The sequence below is a fragment of the Myxocyprinus asiaticus genome, chromosome 22 (genome assembly GCF_019703515.2).
Source record: "Myxocyprinus asiaticus isolate MX2 ecotype Aquarium Trade chromosome 22, UBuf_Myxa_2, whole genome shotgun sequence".
Lineage (NCBI taxonomy): Eukaryota > Metazoa > Chordata > Actinopteri > Cypriniformes > Catostomidae > Myxocyprinus > Myxocyprinus asiaticus.
In genome coordinates, this window is record NC_059365.1 from 17,822,112 (window position 1) to 17,841,415 (window position 19,304).

At 38.2% G+C, this 19,304-nt stretch overlaps 1 protein-coding gene across 1 annotated transcript; it reads left to right on the top strand.

The window, feature by feature from the left end:
- Positions 1 to 2,892: 2,892 nt before the first annotated feature.
- Positions 2,893 to 18,861, top strand: atl3 (atlastin 3). The gene is made up of 14 exons (XM_051649940.1): positions 2,893 to 2,995; positions 4,055 to 4,282; positions 5,048 to 5,182; positions 5,762 to 5,866; positions 5,991 to 6,041; positions 8,220 to 8,276; positions 8,700 to 8,792; positions 8,893 to 9,031; positions 14,446 to 14,573; positions 14,658 to 14,714; positions 14,789 to 14,860; positions 16,391 to 16,582; positions 16,698 to 16,937; positions 17,595 to 18,861. The coding sequence occupies exons 2-14, from the start codon at positions 4,079 to 4,081 to the stop codon at positions 17,661 to 17,663; spliced, it is 1,542 nt and encodes a 513-aa protein (XP_051505900.1). The 5' UTR covers positions 2,893 to 2,995; positions 4,055 to 4,078; the 3' UTR covers positions 17,664 to 18,861.
- Positions 18,862 to 19,304: the final 443 nt, after the last annotated feature.

A 19,304-nucleotide genomic window follows, 5' to 3' on the forward strand; every position in this document is an offset into this window, starting at 1 on the left:
ACTCAGCCACGAAGTGGTAGGCCACGTAAAATGACAGAGCGGGGTCAGCGGATGCTGAGACGCATAGTGCGCAGAGGTCACCAACTTTCTGCAGAGTCAATCGCTACAGACCTCCAAAGTTCATGTGGCCTTCAGATTAGTTCAAGAACAGTGCGTAGAGAGCTTCATGGAATGGGTTTCCATGGCCGAGCAGCTGCATCCAAGCCATACATCACCAAGTGCAATGCAAAGCGTCGGATGCAGTGGTGTAAAGCACGCCGCCACTGGACTCTAGAGCAGTGGAGACGCGTTCTCTGGAGTGACGAATCACGCTTCTCCATCTGGCAATCTGATGGACAAGTCTGGGTTTGGCGGTTGCCAGGAGAACGGTACTTGCCTGACTGCATTGTGCCAACTGTGAAGTTTGGTGGAGGGGGGATTATGGTGTGGGGTTGTTTGGGGTTGTGTGGGGAGCTGGGCTTGGCCCCTTAGTTCCAGTGAAAGGAACTCTGAATGCTTCAGCATACCAAGAGATTTTGGACAATTCCATGCTCCCAACTTTGTGGGAACAGTTTGGAGATGGCCCCTTCCTGTTCCAACATGACTGCACACCAGTGTACAAAGCAAGGTCCATAAAGACATGGATGAGCGAGTTTGGTGTGGAAGAACTTGACTGGCCTGCACAGAGTCCTGACATCAACCCGATAGAGCACCTTTGGGATGAATTAGAGCGAAGACTGCGAGCCAGGCCTTCTCGTCCAACATCAGTGTCTGACCTCACAAATGCGCTTCTGGAAGAAAGGTCAAAAATTCCCATAAACACACTCCTAAACCTTGTGGAAAGCCTTCCCAGAAGAGTTGAAGCTGTTATAGCTGCAAAGGGTGGGCCAACATCATATTAAACCCTATGGATTAAGAATGGGATGTCACTTAAGTTCATATGCGTCTAAAGGCAGATGAGCGAATACTTTTGGCAATATAGTGTATATATATACATATACACACAGACACAAACATACATACATTCACACGTTCACAAATGTAGTGCAAAACTAAATACAAATCGGTTATATACAGTGCAAGGGAATGTAATGGCAGAAGAGGTTGGATGTGTTAGATAATATAAAAAGACTAGACTGTGTATTGCACATAATTATTGCTCAATGGGGCAGTTTTAACTGTTCATGAGATGGATAACCTGAGGGAAAAAACTGTTCCTGTGCCTGACGGTTCTGGTGCTCAGAGCTCTGAAGTGTTGGCCAGGAGGCAACAGTTCAAAAAGGAAGTGGCCAGGGTGAGTGGGGTCCAGAGTGATTTTTCCAGCCTTTTTCCCCACTCACACTTAAAGGAATAGTTCACATAAAAATTAAATTTCTCTCATCATTTACTCACCCTCATGCCTGAACACAAACAGAAGATTTTTAGAAGAATATTTCAGCTCTGTAGGTTCATACAATGCGAGTGAATGGTGACCAAAACTTTGAAGCTCCAAAAAACACATAAAGGCAGCATAAAAGTAATCCTAAAACTCTAATAGTTTAATCCATGTCTTCTGAAGCGATCTAATCGATTTTGGGGGAGGACAGACCAAAATGTAACTCCTTCTTCACTGTACATACATACATACTGTCATAACAGTCTCTATGCACGATCATGATTTCAAGCTCGATTACAGTTCCTAGCTCCATCTAGTACTCTGCCCATGCGTCAAGTGCTAGGAAGTGTAATCAAGCTTGAAATCATGATCTTGCCTAGAGACTGTAATGACCATATGTACATATGTACAGTGAAAAAGGGGTTACATTTTGGTCTGTCCTCACCCAAAATCAATTTGATCCCTTCAAAAGATGGATTAAACCATTAGAGTTTTAGGATTACTTTATGCTGCCTTTATGTGCTTTTTGGAGCTTCAAAGTTTTGGTCATCATTCACTTGCATTGTATGGACCTACAGAGCTGAGATATTCTTCTAAAAATCTTAATTTGTGTTCTGCTGAAGAAATAAAGTCATACACATCTGGGATGGCATGAGAAAATTTTTATTTTTAGGTGAACTATTCCTGTAACCTTTAGATAATAGTAGTCTACAGTTGTCTCCCCCTTTATTGTAAAATGCATAAAAGGCATATAAATGTATTTATTGTAAATGTATTACTATTGTAAAACTCCACCAAATTAATTCTTTTTGTAACAATACATTGACAAATACACATTTGAAATGCAGCAATATTTTCTTATACTTTTAGGATATAGGATCAGCTTGGAAGAAATATTTCCCTGTACAAATTTTTAATCGTCAGGACGTGCTACAACAAACGTGTAGGTTAAGCTCTGCAAACTCTAGAAGCTGTTGCTTAATGTACTTTATGTGGCGTTTCAATGGGTTGTTCTTGGTCTTGACTACACTAAGTGTAGTGCTTAGTGCTAGTATGACTCACTGTGGAAAACCTAGCAGACACTCCCTAGATGTCTGGCTAAACTTTTTGTCAAATAAAAAAAATAAAGGATAGGTTGTAGTCTTCACTAGCATTTATAATTCCGTTGACATATCAATAAGGCCTTTTACATCAAAAAAGTAATTTCATCATAGAGGTGATGTTGATATTTATTGATATATATATATATATATATATATATATATATATATATATATATATATATATATATATATATATATATATATATTTTTTTTTTTTTTTTTTTGGTTCCGCATTCATAACAAATTAGCAGGCTTAGAAAGATTTCTGCTCTCTGATAGGACCGTAACAATAATGGTTCAATGACTACACGCCCCACTAGTCAAGTGAATTCATGCCATGTAGCCTGGGTCTTGTGGTTCTTTACTGACCTCCAGGCAGTTGGACAGTAAGCTAATTAGTTACCAAAAAAACTACAACTCCCAGCTATACATATGGTGGGAAGTTCTTAGACGGGCAAAGTTGTGTTTATTAAAAGTAAAGCGTTCGTTATCTGAAAGCGGAGCCGTGGCAAGTCTGGAGTAATAACCGAAGGATAAGGTATTGGGATTAACTGGTTGCTTTTATAAGTATACGTCAGTAATTTGTGAGCTATCAGAAAACACTTTGAAAATGGCTTACTAAATAGGTTGAAACTCAATGATAGGGCGAGGCGACAATAATGTGGAATATTTGCTTTTATGCTAATCATACGTTTGCATGTTTAAGTTTTCACCAAATGAACAAAATCTGGTTCATATTTAGAAAATATTACATAAACAATCTGGAACTCAGCCAGTCTATTCAGGAGGTGGTAAAGGAAGTGCCTGCTCTAATCTATTAGATTTACACTAAAGTTGGTTTTAGTAACAACTCACAGAAAGTTTTTAGTGAACGTTTTGAACGCACTGTCTATCACGCTGGTTGTGGTTGGCGTGAGCACGTTCATTTGTTCATGAACTGTCATTTTTACAGAAGTCGGCCTTTTGTTTCAACAGTCAAGTTTCTGTTAAGTACATGCAAAGCAACTGATTATCTGAAAAGGATTATTAAATAGTACTGCAAACATACGGTTTAGTTTAAGAAGACTCGAAGAGGAATTCCTGACATTTTCCCGCAGATTTTTCTGTTCCACTCCTCTTTTAATAGGTGTCAACTCTGTGCATTTTATTCCTCATTGTGTATTGTTTCACCTGTACACACATTTGTGCACAGACTGCTTCATCATATGCAAATGCCGTTCGCTGCATCCATAGCAGCTTGCTCAGAATTATTTCTTCAAATGACTCCACAGCAATGTTGACTGTACTCATTTGCCCACGGGTGAAAGCAGTCTGAATGATTAAAACAATGAGCGACATTCAGGCTGGGGAATCTTGTCAGTGGAGAAGAGCATGCTTAAGCCTTTCAGCCAGCTTGCCACATCACAGTTTGCAAACAAACCCTTCCCTGCTGGCCAACAGGGCCCGTACTGTCTCAATAATGCCTTCCAGAAATGTGATTTAACATGCTGTCCTTGATATTTCCAAGCTGATAGTAACGAATTAGCTGTAAAGGTCAAAACAAATACTGGCATGCACTTGAAAATGAATATGTGATCATTGTTCTTGTAACCCACAGTAAGTCTGTAATATAAGACAGAGGATGCGGAGTGAACCTGGACCGGTCCAGATCGTGACCGTCAACAAGGAGGATCACTCCTTTGACCTGGATACAGAAAAGCTCAGTCGAATTCTGTTGGCACCTGAGGTCCGAGATAAGGATGTGGTGGTGCTGTCGGTCGCTGGCGCCTTCCGAAAAGGGAAAAGTTTCCTTTTGGATTTCATGCTCCGATACATGTATAAGAAGGTCAGATGGAAAACCAGTACATACAATAATGCATTCCATACATTTAAAGCACATTAAATGATGTGCTGAATTACATGAATGCATAATTTTCCTGTCAGGGTGTTTGACTTGGACTATACGAATCAGCTTCCAAATCCTTTTCAAGCCCCTGTTTACACGTGGTATTAAAGGGATAATCATTTTCTCACCCTCATGCCCTCCCAGATGTGTATGGCTTTCTTTCTTCTGCAGAACACAAACGAAGATTTTTAGAAGAATATTTCAGCTCTGTCAGTCCATACAATGCAAGTGAATGGTGACCAGGCCTTTCAAGATCCAAAAAATACATACAGGCAGCATAAAAGTAATCCATAAGATTCCAGTGGTTAAATCCATGTCTTCAGAAGCATTATGATAAGCGTGAATGAGAAACAGATCAATATTTACATAATTTTTTACTTTAAATATTCACTTTTACATTGTGAAAGTGGAGATTTATAGTAAAAAAAAAAGGATTGAAATATTGATCTGTTTCTCACCCAAAGTGATTGCATCGCTTCAGAAGACATGGAGTTAACCACTGGAGTCATGTGGATGCCAGGTGTAAATTGTAAGGTGTTTTGGCTGACCACTTGTGACTGACAGTCTGGGACGTAAACAAGGCCTAAGATATTGACTTCCTCTTCCTGCTGCACTGCTCTTGAGAAGGAAACATCAACATCAAATTTTGTGTTTCCTATAATATATACGCCTTCGCTCAACACGTCATTATTTTGTCCCCGCCAGCCTGGTCAGGACTGGCTCGGAGGGGAGAACGAGCCCTTGACAGGGTTCTCCTGGAGAGGAGGCTCAGAGCCGGAGACCACTGGCATCCAGCTATGGAGTGAAGTCTTTGTTGTGCAGAAGAAGGATGGAAGTGAGGTAACATGCACCCAGTGCCAGACAGGTCACTGTCGTCATATATGCTTGAGATATAAATTTTGTTCTGTTAATTAAGAACTCTGTTCTTCATTCAGGGTGAATAGTACTAATCAGTTTCAGTTTTCTTCAAATGTCAGCTTTATGAACTTTATTGTTGTTTGATACACTGCATTGCCAGAAGTATGTGAACACCATAGCACTACACCCATATTTGCTTGTTGTATGATTAATTTCGTACACCTGCTGGTAATGGGTGTAGCTGGGATTGCCAAACCCATTAATTAAAACTAGAAGACAGGTGTTCACATGCTTTTGGCCATGTAATGTCAAAATCTTATCTGGGTTTTCTTGTCCAGTAAGCATTCTGTGTTTGTTTAAGCCCTGATTTCAGGTTTATAGTAACCTTGTGATGAAATGCTGTCATTTCCTGTCCAAAATTTGTCATGTGTGATTGTGGATTATTGCATAATCTTTGTAAAGTAACCATCAATGCACTCCGATTCTTGAATCACATCTGTGGTCACTTTATCTTTTGAGATTGGATAATATGGTTCTAAGAGCATTTATTCTTCTCTCTAGGTTGCAGTGCTTTTGATGGACACTCAGGGAGCGTTTGATTCTCAGTCCACAGTGAAAGATTGTGCCACTATCTTTGCTCTCAGCACAATGACCAGCTCTGTCCAGGTTTCTTCAATACTTTTGTTTTTGTACTTTTTTTACCAATTTACCTTCCAGAGTCAAAAAGAGAAGTCTGAAAATATGTAAATACAATTAATTTTCTTATTTACTTTATTTCTTTTTCTTGCAGATTTATAACCTGTCGCAGAATATTCAAGAAGATGATCTACAGCAACTTCAGGTTAGTCCAGTCACAACTAGTCAAGAATGGAACAATCTCCATCTGAATTTACTCTCACTGAGCACTTAACTATGTAGGAACACTATACTAATACTGGGTAGGGCCTCCCTTTGCTCTCAAAACAGCCTCAATTCTTCGTGGCATGGATTCCACAAGATGTTGAAAACATTTGAGATTCTGGTCCATGTTGACATGATTGCATCACTCAATTTCTGCAGATTTGTCAGCTGCACATTCATGCTGCAAGTCTCTGGGAAGAGACTGGGAAGGCCACTGAAGAACAGTGAACTTGTCATGTTCATGAAGCCAGTTTGAGATGACTTTTGCTTTGTGTGTTGGTGCATTATCATGCTGGAAGTAGCCAATAGAAGATGGGTTAATTGTGTAAAATACTCAAATAGGCTGTGGCATTCAAGCAATGATTGATTGATATTAATGGGCCCAAAGTGTGCCAAGAAAACATTCCCCACACCATTACACCACCACCACCAGCCTGGACTGTTGACACAAGGCAGGTTGGGTCCATGGATTTGTGCTGTTGGTGCCAAATTCTGACCCTACCATCTGTGTGCCTCAGCAGAATTCGAGATTCATCAGACCAGGCTATGTTTTTTCAGTCTTTAACTGTCCAGTTTTTGTGAGCCTGTGCCCACTGCAGCCTCTGCTTTCTGTTCTTGGCTGCCAGAAGTGGAACCCGACGTGGTCTTCTACTGCTGTAGCCCATCTGCCTCAAGGTTCGACATTTTGTGCATTCTGAGATGCTATACTGCTCACTACAATTGTACAGATTGGTTGTCTGAGTTACCGTAGCCTTTCTTTCAGCTCAAACCAGTCTGGCCATTCTCCGTTAACATTTTCGTCCACAGAACTGCTGCTCACTAGATGTTTTTTGTACCATTCTGAGTAAACTTTAGAGACTGTTTTGTGTGAAAATCCCAGGAGATCAGCAGTTACAGAAATACTCAAAACAGCCAGTCTGGCGCCAACAATCATGCCACGTCAGAATCACTGAGTTCACATATTTTCCCCATTCTGATGGTTGATGTGAACATTAACTGAAGCTTTTGGCTAGTATCTGCATGATTTTATGCACTGCACTGCTGCTGCACGATTGGCTGATTAGATAATTGCATAAATAAGTAGGTTTACAGGTGTTCCTAATAAAGGGCTCAGTGAGTGTATCTTGAGGAAGACTTGAGTCAGGCTGAGCACATATGCTGAAATTTTCACTTGGGGAAACTGTCTCTTTACTACACCATAGAGAAATGATTGCGTAAAAAGAATCTTGTTATTTCAAAATTTGCAAAATAATGCAGTGATTATGCTACAAATTTCTAAACGAACACATTCTAGGAGATTTATTTAGTTTTCCTAAGCATATGGCTGGTTTAAAGGAATATTCTGGGTTCAGTACAAGTTCAGCTCAATCGACCGCATTTGTGCCATAATGTTGATTACCACAAAATTAATTTTTGACTTGACCCTACTTTTCTTTAAAAAAAAAAAAAAAAAAAAAAAGCTGAAATCTGTGTTACAGTAAGGCACTTACAATGGAAGTCAATGGGGCCAGTCCATAAACATTAAAGTACTGACTGTTTCAAAAGTATAGCCACAAGACGTAAACAATATGCGTTTTTTCCCTAACATGATTTTAGTGTGATAAAATTGCTTACTAAACTTTTCTGTGTAAAGTTATAGCCTATTGTACACCTTTGTTGCCATGATGATGTAATGTCAACAAACTTTAAAATGACTGTAAAAATGAGGATGTAAACAAATTTACAACTCAATACAGAGTTTTAACAGAAGAATTATTGTAAGTGCTTTTATAAAATTATAAGCTTCAAATTTCTGCCCTTAAACCCTCCAAAAATTGTCCCCATTCACTTCTATTGTAAGTGCTTCACTGTAACCTCGATTTTTGCTTTTTTCAGAGAAAAAGACGGATGAGTTAAAATAATTTTTTATGAATATCAGTATTAGACCACAAATGCTGTCGGATTGAACTTAACTTGTATTGAACCCAGAATATTCCTTTAACTTTGTCAGTCATGTCGTACCTACTGTATACCAGGATTATACATTTTAAATGCTTCATATTGTGTTTCTTGTTATTTTCTAACTTTGTAGGACAGTAGAGGAACTTAAAACAGTCATTTGTTCTTTGTGTGTTTTTAGCTGTTTACCGAGTATGGCCGACTGGCAATGGATGAAATTTTTCTGAAGCCTTTTCAGGTATGAACAACCCTTGATATTAACATTGTAGTCTAGCTATCTCAAGTTAAACAGTTTGTGTTTATATCTGTGTGAACCTGAAGTGACTTGTGCCCTGTGTCATAATTTGTGTTGCAAACTTTGTGGTTTTCACTTGTCATTCATGTAATTTACTGAACACAATAAATGTGGGGCCTCAGACATCCTTCACCCTTTAAAGCCCTTACAAAAAATACTGTATGGTACCATAGTACAGTAAAAGTAACAGATAGTTATACCATGGTGTTTCGATACATACCATGGTATTTAATATATAACATTTGCTTATCGACCAGGCATTTGTGTCTGTGCATGTTAAAGAGAGAAAGAGAGAGAAAACACATGCTTTCATATTAATGGATTCTTTTTTTTAATATGTTGTCTCAACTCTTTCCCTGCCCACAGTCGCTAATGTTTTTGATCAGAGACTGGAGTTTCCCTTACGAATACAAATATGGTTTTAAGGGAGGAAGTCATTTCTTGGACAAACGACTGCAGGTATGTGATTAAGAATGACTACAGGTATTTACACTCTTTCTGTTCAGATTTGAGTGTGTATATTTATATCTCTCTTGTGTGTTTGTGTGGCGGTGCTTAGGTGAAGCAGAGTCAGCATGAGGAGCTTCAGACAGTGAGAGAGCACATTCGCTCCTGTTTCACCTCCATCTCCTGTTTTCTCTTACCACACCCTGGCCTGAAGGTGGCAACAAGCCCTGCTTTCAAAGGACAGCTGTGTGGTATTAGACTGTATTCATGTTTTAATACTCAAACAGTACACAATTCTTACAATGTTCTTACTAGGGATGGGCAGTCCCTGAGTACTCGGAAGTGATAGCAATCAATCGAGCATGAAAACAATAATTGCTCGATGTTTTTTTTTCTTCTTCAAAACATTTTATACCAATTAAAAAATTCAGTCAACAATTTTGTCTACTGTAAATGGTGACTTTCAGTTCTGGGAAATAACAACACTCAACAGAATTTAAAGGAATATTCCGGGTTCAATGGAAGTTAAGCTCAGTCGACAGGATTTGTGGCATAATGTTGATTACCACAAAAAAATTATTTTGGCTTTCCCCTCTGGGTTGCAGTGAGGCACTTACATTGGAAGTGAATGGTGCCAGTCTGTGAATGTTAAAATACTCACTGTTTCAAAATTATAACCATAAGACGTAAACAATATGCGTGTTAACATGATTTTAGTGTGATAAAATCACTTGATAATCTTTTCTGTGTAAAGTAATATACAATTTTACCACTTTGTTGCCATGACGATGAAATGTCAACAAACCCTAAAGCCCTAAAATTAGATTTAAGACTTAAACAACAGATTTAACAGATTTAAACAACTTTATAGCTCAAATAATACATTAGTTTTAACAGAAGAATTAATGTAAGTGCTTTTATAAAACTATAAGCTTCACATTTCTGCCTTTAAACTCTCCAAAAATGGGCCCCATTCACTTCCATTGTAAGTGCCTCACTGTAACTTCCATTTTGCTTTTTTAAAGAAAAGGACGGATTGGCACCCCTCATGATATAATTTTGGGAGGAGACTTTAATCTTTTGATGGACTCAGTCCTTGAGCATAGTGAAGCAAAAGTCTGTAAGCTTCCTAGAGCAACACTGATGCTTCACAGGATGTGTAAAAATCTTGGTCTCACAGATATTTGGAGACTTTTGAACCCATCTGGTAGACTATACATTTTTTTTCATCAGTCCATAAGATTTATTCTAGAATAGATTTTTTTATATACAGGTGCATCTCAATAAATTAGAATGTCGTGGTAAAGTTCATTTATTTCAGTAATTCAACTCAAATTGTGAAACTCGTGTATTAAATAAATTCAATGCACACAGACTGAAGTAGTTTAAGTCTTTGGTTCTTTTAATTGTGATGATTTTGGCTCACATTTAACAAAAACCCACCAATTCACTATCTCAAAAAATTAGAATACATCATAAGACCAATAAAAAAAAACATTTTTAGTGAATTGTTGGCCTTCTGGAAAGTATGTTCATTTACTGTATATGTACTCAATACTTGGTAGGGGCTCCTTTTGCTTTAATTACTGCCTCAATTCGGCGTGGCAGGGAGGTGATCAGTTTTTGGCACTGCTGAGGCGGTATGGAACTCAGGTTTCTTTGACAGTGGCCTTCAGCTCATCTGCATTTTTTGGTCTCTTGTTTCTCATTTTCCTCTTGACAATACTCAACAGATTCTCTATGGGGTTCAGGTCTGGTGAGTTTGCTGGCCAGTCAAGCACACCAACACCGTGGTCATTTAACCAACTTTTGGTGCTTTTGGCAGTGTGGGCAGGTGCCAAATCCTGCTGGAAAATGAAATCAGCATCTTTAAAAAGCTGGTCAGCAGAAGGAAGCATGAAGTGCTCCAAAATTTCTTGGTAAATGGGTGCAGTGACTTTGGTTTTCAAAAAACACAATGGACCAACACCAGCAGATGACATTGCACCCCAAATCATCACAGACTGTGGAAACTTAACACTGGACTTCAAGCAACTTGGGCTATGAGCTTCTCCACCCTTCCTCCAGACTCTAGGACCTTGGTTTCCAAATGAAATACAAAACTTGCTCTCATCTGAAAAGAGGACTTTGGACCACTGGGCAACAGTCCAGTTCTTCCTCTCCTTAGCCCAGGTAAGACGCCGCTGACATTGTCTGTGGTTCAGGAGTGGCTTAACAAGAGGAATACAACAACTGTAGCCAAATTCCTTGACACGTCTGTGTGTGGTGGCTCTTGATGCCTTGACTCCAGCCTCAGTCCATTCCTTGTGAAGTTCACCCAAATTCTTGAATCGATTTTGCTTGACAATCCTCATAAGGCTGCGGTTCTCTCGGTGGGTTGTGCATCTTTTTCTTCCACACTTTTTCCTTCCACTCAACTTTCTGTTAACATTCTTGGATACAGCACTCTGTGAACAGCCAGCTTCTTTGGCAATGAATGTTTGTGGCTTACCCTCCTTGTGAAGGGTGTCAATGATTGTCTTCTGGACAACTGTCAGATCAGTCTTCCCCATGACTGTGTAGCCTAGTGAACCAAACTGAGAGACCATTTTGAAGGCTCAGGAAACCTTTGCAGGTGTTTTGAGTTGATTAGCTGTTTGGCATGTCACCATATTCAAATTTTTTGAGATAGTGAATTGGTGGGTTTTTGTTAAATGTGAGCCAAAATCATCACAATTAAAAGAATCAAAGTCTTAAACTACTTCAGTCTGTGTGCACTGAATTTATTTAATACACGAGTTTCACAATTTGAGTTGAATTACTGAAATAAATGAACTTTTCCACGACATTCTAATTTATTGAGATGCACCTGTATATCCAAATCCCTAATTTCATCTGTTGTTGATTGCTCAATTGGAAACATTTTAGTCTCAGATCACGCCCTGGTGAGTTTAGAGGTGTTGCCACAGACGGAGAAAAAGAAATCATATAGCTGGTGCCTTAAGGTATCCCTTTTGCAAAATCCTGATTTCCAGCAAATGTTAAAGACTGAAATCAGTGTTTATATGGAGACCAACTGGTCCTCGGTGTCCTCTGAGGGCCTGGCTTGGGAGGCACTTAAGGCGGTTCTTCTAGGTCGGATCATACAGTATGCCTCATTTACCAAAAAATCCAAAGCACGGGAACTTATGGAGTTGGAAGGAAATGTTAAAAGTGCTGAGGCAGAGCTGAAGCGCCGTATGTCATCTGATGGCCTCAGAGAATTGACCCGATTGAAATATAGATATAATACTATTTTGTCGCAGAAAGTGGAATTTTGGTTATTCAGGGCAAGACAGTCATATTTTGAGTCAGGGGACAAAGCAGGGAAGCTTTTGGCTAGATATATAAAGCAGAGAGAGTCTTTTTCTACCATTCCCTCAGTGAAATCTGCTGGTGGTGAAATTTTTACCTCGGCCATTGATATTAATAATGCTTTTAAAGAATTCTATCTTGATCTTTATAGTTCCATGTCTTCGTGTACTGATGGAGACATTAGAAACTTTGTGGAACCATTAGATCTTCCTAAACTGAAGACTGAGCAAAAAAATGCTCTTGATTCTGAAATAACCTTGGAGGAGCTTGACGAGTTAATTAAGTCCCTACCTACTGGCAAGGCTCCGGGGCCATATGGTTTTGCCGCAGAATTTTTTAGATCTTATGCTACAGAACTGGCTCCACTTTTGTTAGAAGTTTATACTGAATCATTAAAGAATGGAAAGCTTCCCCCAACCATGACACAAGCCCAGATCAGTATGATTCTTAAAAAGGACAAAGATCCAATCAAGTGTAAAAGTTACCGTCCAATCTCCCTGATCCAACTAGATGTAAAAATTTTGGCCAACCGATTAAGTAAAGTTATGACATCTCTTATACATATAGATCAGGTGGGATTTATTCGGGGCCGCAGCTCTTCTGACAACATTAGGCTTCTCATCAATATCATGTGGTCAGTAGCGAATGATCAGTCTCCGGTCGCTGCCATCTCACTTGACGCCGAAAAGGCGTTTGATATGGTAGAATGGGATTATCTTTTTACGATTTTGGAAATGTATGGGTTTGGGAGTACATTTATTGGTTGGATTAAGTTACTTTATAAACACCCTGTAGCAGTGGTACAAACAAATGGATTAATCTCAGATTATTTTACTTTGAATAGGGGCACTCAGCAGGGTTGCCCTCTTTCCCCATTATTGTTCTGTCTTGCCCTGGAACCATTAGCAGCTGCGATAAGAAAGGAGGATGATTTTCCAGGGGTGATTGCGGGAGGTGTGGCGCATAAGCTTTTGCTTTGTGCAGATGATATTTTATTATTCGTCTCCGACCCTACTAGATCTATGCCTTGCCTCCACAGAATTATTCATTCCTTTTCCAAGTTCTCAAGATACAAAGTAAATTGGTCTAAATCTGAAGCTTTGGCTTTGACAGCGTACTGTCCAGTAACGGCCTTCCAGCCGGGAAGGAAGATTTAAATTTGTTTTTGGAGGAGGGCGTGTGGGCTAGGATTCTTAAAAACGTCAAGTCTGCATCTAGAGTTGCAAGGGTGTGCCTTGTGCAATTTAAGATTCTACACAGATTTTATTGAACCCATTCTAAATTGTATAGGCTTGGTCTTAAGGACACACCCACCTGCTGGCGATGCCATTTAGAAGATGGAGACACCACCCATGTTTTTTGGGGGTGTCGTAAGATACAGGAGTTCTGGTAGAGGGTCCAGAATTTTATGGCCGACGTATTGGGTAATCGGAACTCCTTTTGCCCCAGGCTCTGTATTTTGGGTGACGGGGCGGTCATTAATGTAGGAGATAAGTACGTGAAGAATTGGATCCTGGCTGGTATAAGGTTATCCTTATAGGATGGAAGTCAGCTGGAGCCCCCTCGTTTCGTGAGTGGTGCAAGGAGATGGGCAGGGTGGCAGCTTTCGAGGAGGTGTCGTGTAGAAGGCTGGGGATCTGGGATTCATTTGATGGGAAATGGGGCAGTTATTTGACATTTTTGGGGGACTCTCGGGGAGGGACTGTGGAGAGAGAGGCGTAGTTTGAGATGTGTATGATTATTATATATTTTTTATTTATTTTATTAATTTTTTTCTGTGTGTGTGTACTTATGTGAGACCACGACGATGTTCGTAGGGGGTCGGTGGGGTTGTTGATTAGGGAGGGGGAGGGGTAGTAGTGGGAGTTAAATGTTGATTCATTGTATATATGTTTTGTTTTTCTTTGTAATTTCTATGACTCAAATAAAAATGTTAATCTTAAAGAAAAGGACGGATGAGTCGAAATGATTTTTTGTGATCATATACATTGACACAAATTCTGTTGATTGAGTTTAACTTGTATTGAACCCGGAATATACCTTTAAAGTACTGGGTTGCTTGATCTGACAAGTACTTGAGAAGACAAAATAACCAAAATGCCCATTCCTAATTCTACTTTCACATATCCGTACTGTCACAAATTACATATGTTTGTCTAATTGTCAACAATCTTTCTGATTCCTGTGTCCCTCATTCATGGTTTTCATGTCCTTTTTTACATTGCATTTTCAGTTTCATCTTTTGTACGCTGTTTTTATTTATTTTTTTGTTTACTTTTGTCTTTCTAGATATCTCTCTCTAACTGTCTCTATTCTTGACTCTTTCTTTCAGATGTGGCTCCAGAGTTTAAGGAAGAGTTGTCTGTACTCATTCCCAACCTACTGAAGCCTGATGAACTAGCTGTGAAAGAGATCAATGGCAATAAGGTGACCTGCAGGGGCTTGCTAGAATACTTCAAGGTGAGCACACACCTGGCTTTTGAACATAGTGGTCTTATTTCACTGAGCATGCTGCCAATTATTGTTTAACAACATTTTTAACAGGCATATATCAAGATATATCAGGGAGAAGACCTTCCACACCCTAAATCCATGCTAGAGGTAAACATTATACATTATTGCTTATATTTATTTTAATATTTCATATATTTGATATCATATTTTAACTTGTTCAGGCTACAGCAGAGGCCAATAACCTTGCAGCCGTGGCGTCAGCTAAAGACCAGTACTACAAGAATATGGAGAAGGTTGGTATGCTGCCTGGAATGTGTTAAACACTCAAAGTACAGGTTTACTCAAAAATATTTGCATAGGTTAAAACATATGTTTGTTTAATGCTGTACTGTTTTCTCCCCTGTATATCACAAGTTTTAATGTCTATAAGCGGTGCATTGTAAACACTATTTTAGTTTTGCATAATTGTTTCAAGCAGTCCTTAAGAACTCATAAATTCTGAGAAATTGCTTTTGGCTGTTTGTTGGAATATAATATACTTGATGTTACACAACTGCTTTTAAATGGTATATGCGTGACTGCAAAACATCTGTGTACATTTTGTTAGCTTTGATTTTAGATAAAGCATGTAATGCTCACAAATACACATGGTGTTCGTACCATAGACAACTTGTCAAAATGCAGTTGCAATGGAATATGATTACTAGGGATGGGACGATATATCGAATTTCAAAATATCACGAATTAAAAAAATAAAGACCCATGTCGAGGCAAAACTCAACATTTTGGAATTTGCAACATTGTTTTCTGACCATGTGATCATAAATGAAATGACCCGTCAAACATCATAATCTCTATCGCTTTTTTACTATTACTGCGCTTTTTTGTACACTGTTTACAGGGATCGCACAAGGTCCTTGAAGTGCTTAAAGTGCTTGAATTTAGCTTTTAGAAATTTAAGCACTGGATTACCTGGAAAATTGTCTTTTGATGAAAAGTGCTTGAGATTTAAACAGTCAAATAAAAGTAAAAAGAAATGATAATTTTAATCACAAATTAAAGTGCAAAAAAAAAAAAAAAAAATCTCTCTTGTTAATAATCCGGGATACTATTTGTGCGAGTCTGACGTGCTAGAATGAATGTAAACTCAGTGTTCTTACTTGTAAATTGTACACATTATTTCAAACATTGATAGCTCATATCATTATATATATATATATATATATATACATACATATATATATATATATATATATATATATATATATATATATATATATATATATATATATATATATAATTACACAATTTCATTATATAATATTAATTGAATGAATTTAGAATTTTTTTTTATATGTAAAATGTGATTTATAATAATGATGATAAATGAATAATTAAAAAGTTGTTATACACTTTCACATACATTTTCAGGACATACATTTTCATTTCTATTGCTTGTACTGCACCTGAGCAGCCTGAATGTAGCCCACTACTATTGAAGGTTTGGGTTGGGGAGAAAGGTGTATGAGAATTTATTTATAATTCGAACATTTATATTGTATATTATCTTTATTTTGATGAGAAATTATAATGTGCATTTTGGACAAACAAACAAAACAAAAAATCATTCTTTGTCATTCGTGTTATTATTTCTAATTGAGATTATATCGAATTGTGAACCTCATATCGTATATCAAACTGAATCGTGAGAGACCCATATCATCCCATCCCAATATTACCAAAAAATAAAATCCATATAACCTGATTAAACCTGTCTTTTTATTTAATGGCCATTCTAAACATTAATTTCCCCTCACGTTTAGGTCTGTGGTGGAGATCTGCCATATGTGGCTCCTGACTCACTGGAGGAAAAGCACCGTTTCTTCTTGCAAGAGGCCCTCCATCTCTTTTCTAGCACTAAGAAGATGGGTGGGAGGGATTTCTGTCACCGTTACCAGGAACAGTTGGAAAAAGAGCTGAAAGAGCTGTGGGAGTCTTTCAGCAAGCACAATGAGGTAATGTGAAAAATTAACAAAAGAATTAATGTGAGAGACAGATTTTGAAACGGACCTGTTTGTTCAGGATTACATTTGGTATAAGTAATTTTTGGTGTTCTTGTTTTCTTTTCAGTCAAAGAATATTTTCAGTGCTTTCCGGACACCTGCAGTGCTTTTTGTCCTGGTTTGCCTCCTATATGTGCTGTCTGGAATCTTGCTTTTTATTGGCCTGGGAACAATTTCCTGTGCATGTGACTGGGTACTTGGTCTAGCCATGATTGCTATGCTGACGTGGGCCTTTATCCGTTACTCTGGCCAATACAGAGGAGTAGGCACAGCCATAGACCAGGCGGCTGGAGTTTTACTGGAGCAGGTAAATGGATTTAAAACTCCATGTGAAAAAAATAGAGATCAAAAATTTATTTATTAGAGGTTAGAAATTCTTTAAAGGAATATTCCGGGTTTAATAGAAGTTAAGCTCAATCGACAGCATTTGTTGCGTAATGTTGTTTGCCATGTTTCGACTTGTCTGTCCTTTTCTTTGAAAAAAGCAGAAATCAAAGTTACAGTGAAGCACTTACAATGGAAGTGAATGGGGGCCAATTTTTGGAGAGTTTAAAGGCAGAAATGTGAAGCTTATAATTTTATAAAAGCACTTACATTAATTCTCCTGTTAAAACACATGTATTATTTGAGCTGTATAGGAGCTTAAATCGTAATTTCTACAGTTGTTTAGGGTTTGACATTACATTGTCATGGCAACAGAGTTGTAAAATTGGCTATAACTTTACACAGAAAAGTTTAATAAGCGATTTTATCACTAAAATCGTGTTAACATGCATATTGTTTACTGACAGTTTATGGATTCACTTCCATTATAAGTGCCTCACTGTAACCTAGAAAGGAGGGATGAGTCGAAAATATTTTTTGTTGCAATCAACATTATGCCACAAATGCTGTCGATTGATCTTAACTTGTGTCGAACCCGGAATATTCCTTTAAGACATTTTTTTTTATCTTTTATTTCCAGGCCACAGATGTGTTAAACAAGACAAGAGGCCAGGGTCAGATGGCTGCAAAACAGAAGAAAACAAGATAGCTTCTCAGGCAAACCAGAAGATGCCAGAACGAGATATAAACTGCACAGACATGACCAATAATATACCAAATAATGCACATCTCCAAACATTGTACTTAAATATCTTCTTCTAATGCAGGTTGACTGATTTTGTCAAAATGTCTTAAACCGGATTTTAAAATATCAATACAAACACATAAGGCCAAAAATCACAAACCAGCAGTTTTTCAGGGTCAGGTATGAATTTAGCACAAAGGCTAAACTCTTCACACAGCTGCATTGACACGTTTACAGTTGTCCATTGCAAACAGCCAAAGACTTCTGTAAAGTCACAGACACCTTTCATAGCAGGTCATGGTCATGTAACTTCATTGGATTGCACTTTCTATATTCTCTGTTTATTCTCTTTAGCCAGGAAAACCTTTGCACAATGCCATTATTGCATTAAGCTTGATATGATGTTTAGTATTAAACATGTAACGACACTATGTTATGTGACTGTTTGTTAGAGCTTTGTTCTGTATCTTTTTACCAAAATGTGGCCTTCTATGCATTCCAGCATTCCATAATATATAAAGTTGTTTCACTTGTATTGGGTTGCATACATACTATTCCATCCCAATATCCTTGAGTGCTAGACTGGTGCTGTAAACCTCTTAACTGCTGGCATGTTGAGTGTTCAAAATCATCCTGACACATTCTTGAAGTTAGACTGAACATTTTGATAGAAAAGCCAATATTTAACAGTGTCTTATGAAATGTTTAGTCCATGTACTATGAGCATTTTCTAATACTGAGAGGTTCTGCATTTGTTTAATACTTGCATATCATGTTAGTAAACATGTTTTCTGTTGGTTTGATTCTGTTTTTGGAGTAGTCCTGTTGTACTTTAGTTATTGCAGGTTATTGTAGAGTAGCTGACAAATATATCTAAAGAGGTTTTTTTTTCAATGCACACCCAGATATTCAATGAAAGACATTACAGTGAAAATATGCATATCATGGACCCAAGGCATACCAGTCACCTGTCTGTAATGTCTGTATGTTACATTGTTTTTTGTTGCATTCCATGGCACCAGAGACTTAAATGATGTTCACCTTATCAGTTGAGTGGACTTTACCTAAACTGACCTACTGGGGGTCATCCTGTCCCCTTTGTATATCATTTTACTGTTCTATACACTTTATATATTCCTAGAATAAAGCTCTAAGCATGCAACGTACTGGTGGGTCTTGTTTTATCCAGGCAGCACCAAAAAGTACAATTTGTTGTACAATGTTTTAAAACACTAGATGTCAGCACTGATATCAAGTTTGAGAAGATTTCTGTGAAGACCATTTGTTTCCATGGCCACATTTTAGGCAGTCATTCATTTATGAATATATATAAGCCACTAAACTATCTTAAATCCATACATTAGTTGCGAATTGTAAATAAAGACTAATCTATTCCATTCGGTCGGCAGAGCATGTTCTTCCCCTTTGCAGTTTGATTATTCTGCTTAAAAACGCTCCCTCTAGCGCGTGCTGTGTGAATTTTTCCTATAGAATTGAAATGTCCTTGTTTCCTTATATGGCGATCCGAGTCGCGAACCGCCTGATGTGCGCGGCTTTGGCTGATGCGCGTGCACGACTGTCACCATTTGCTTCCTTATTTGGAAG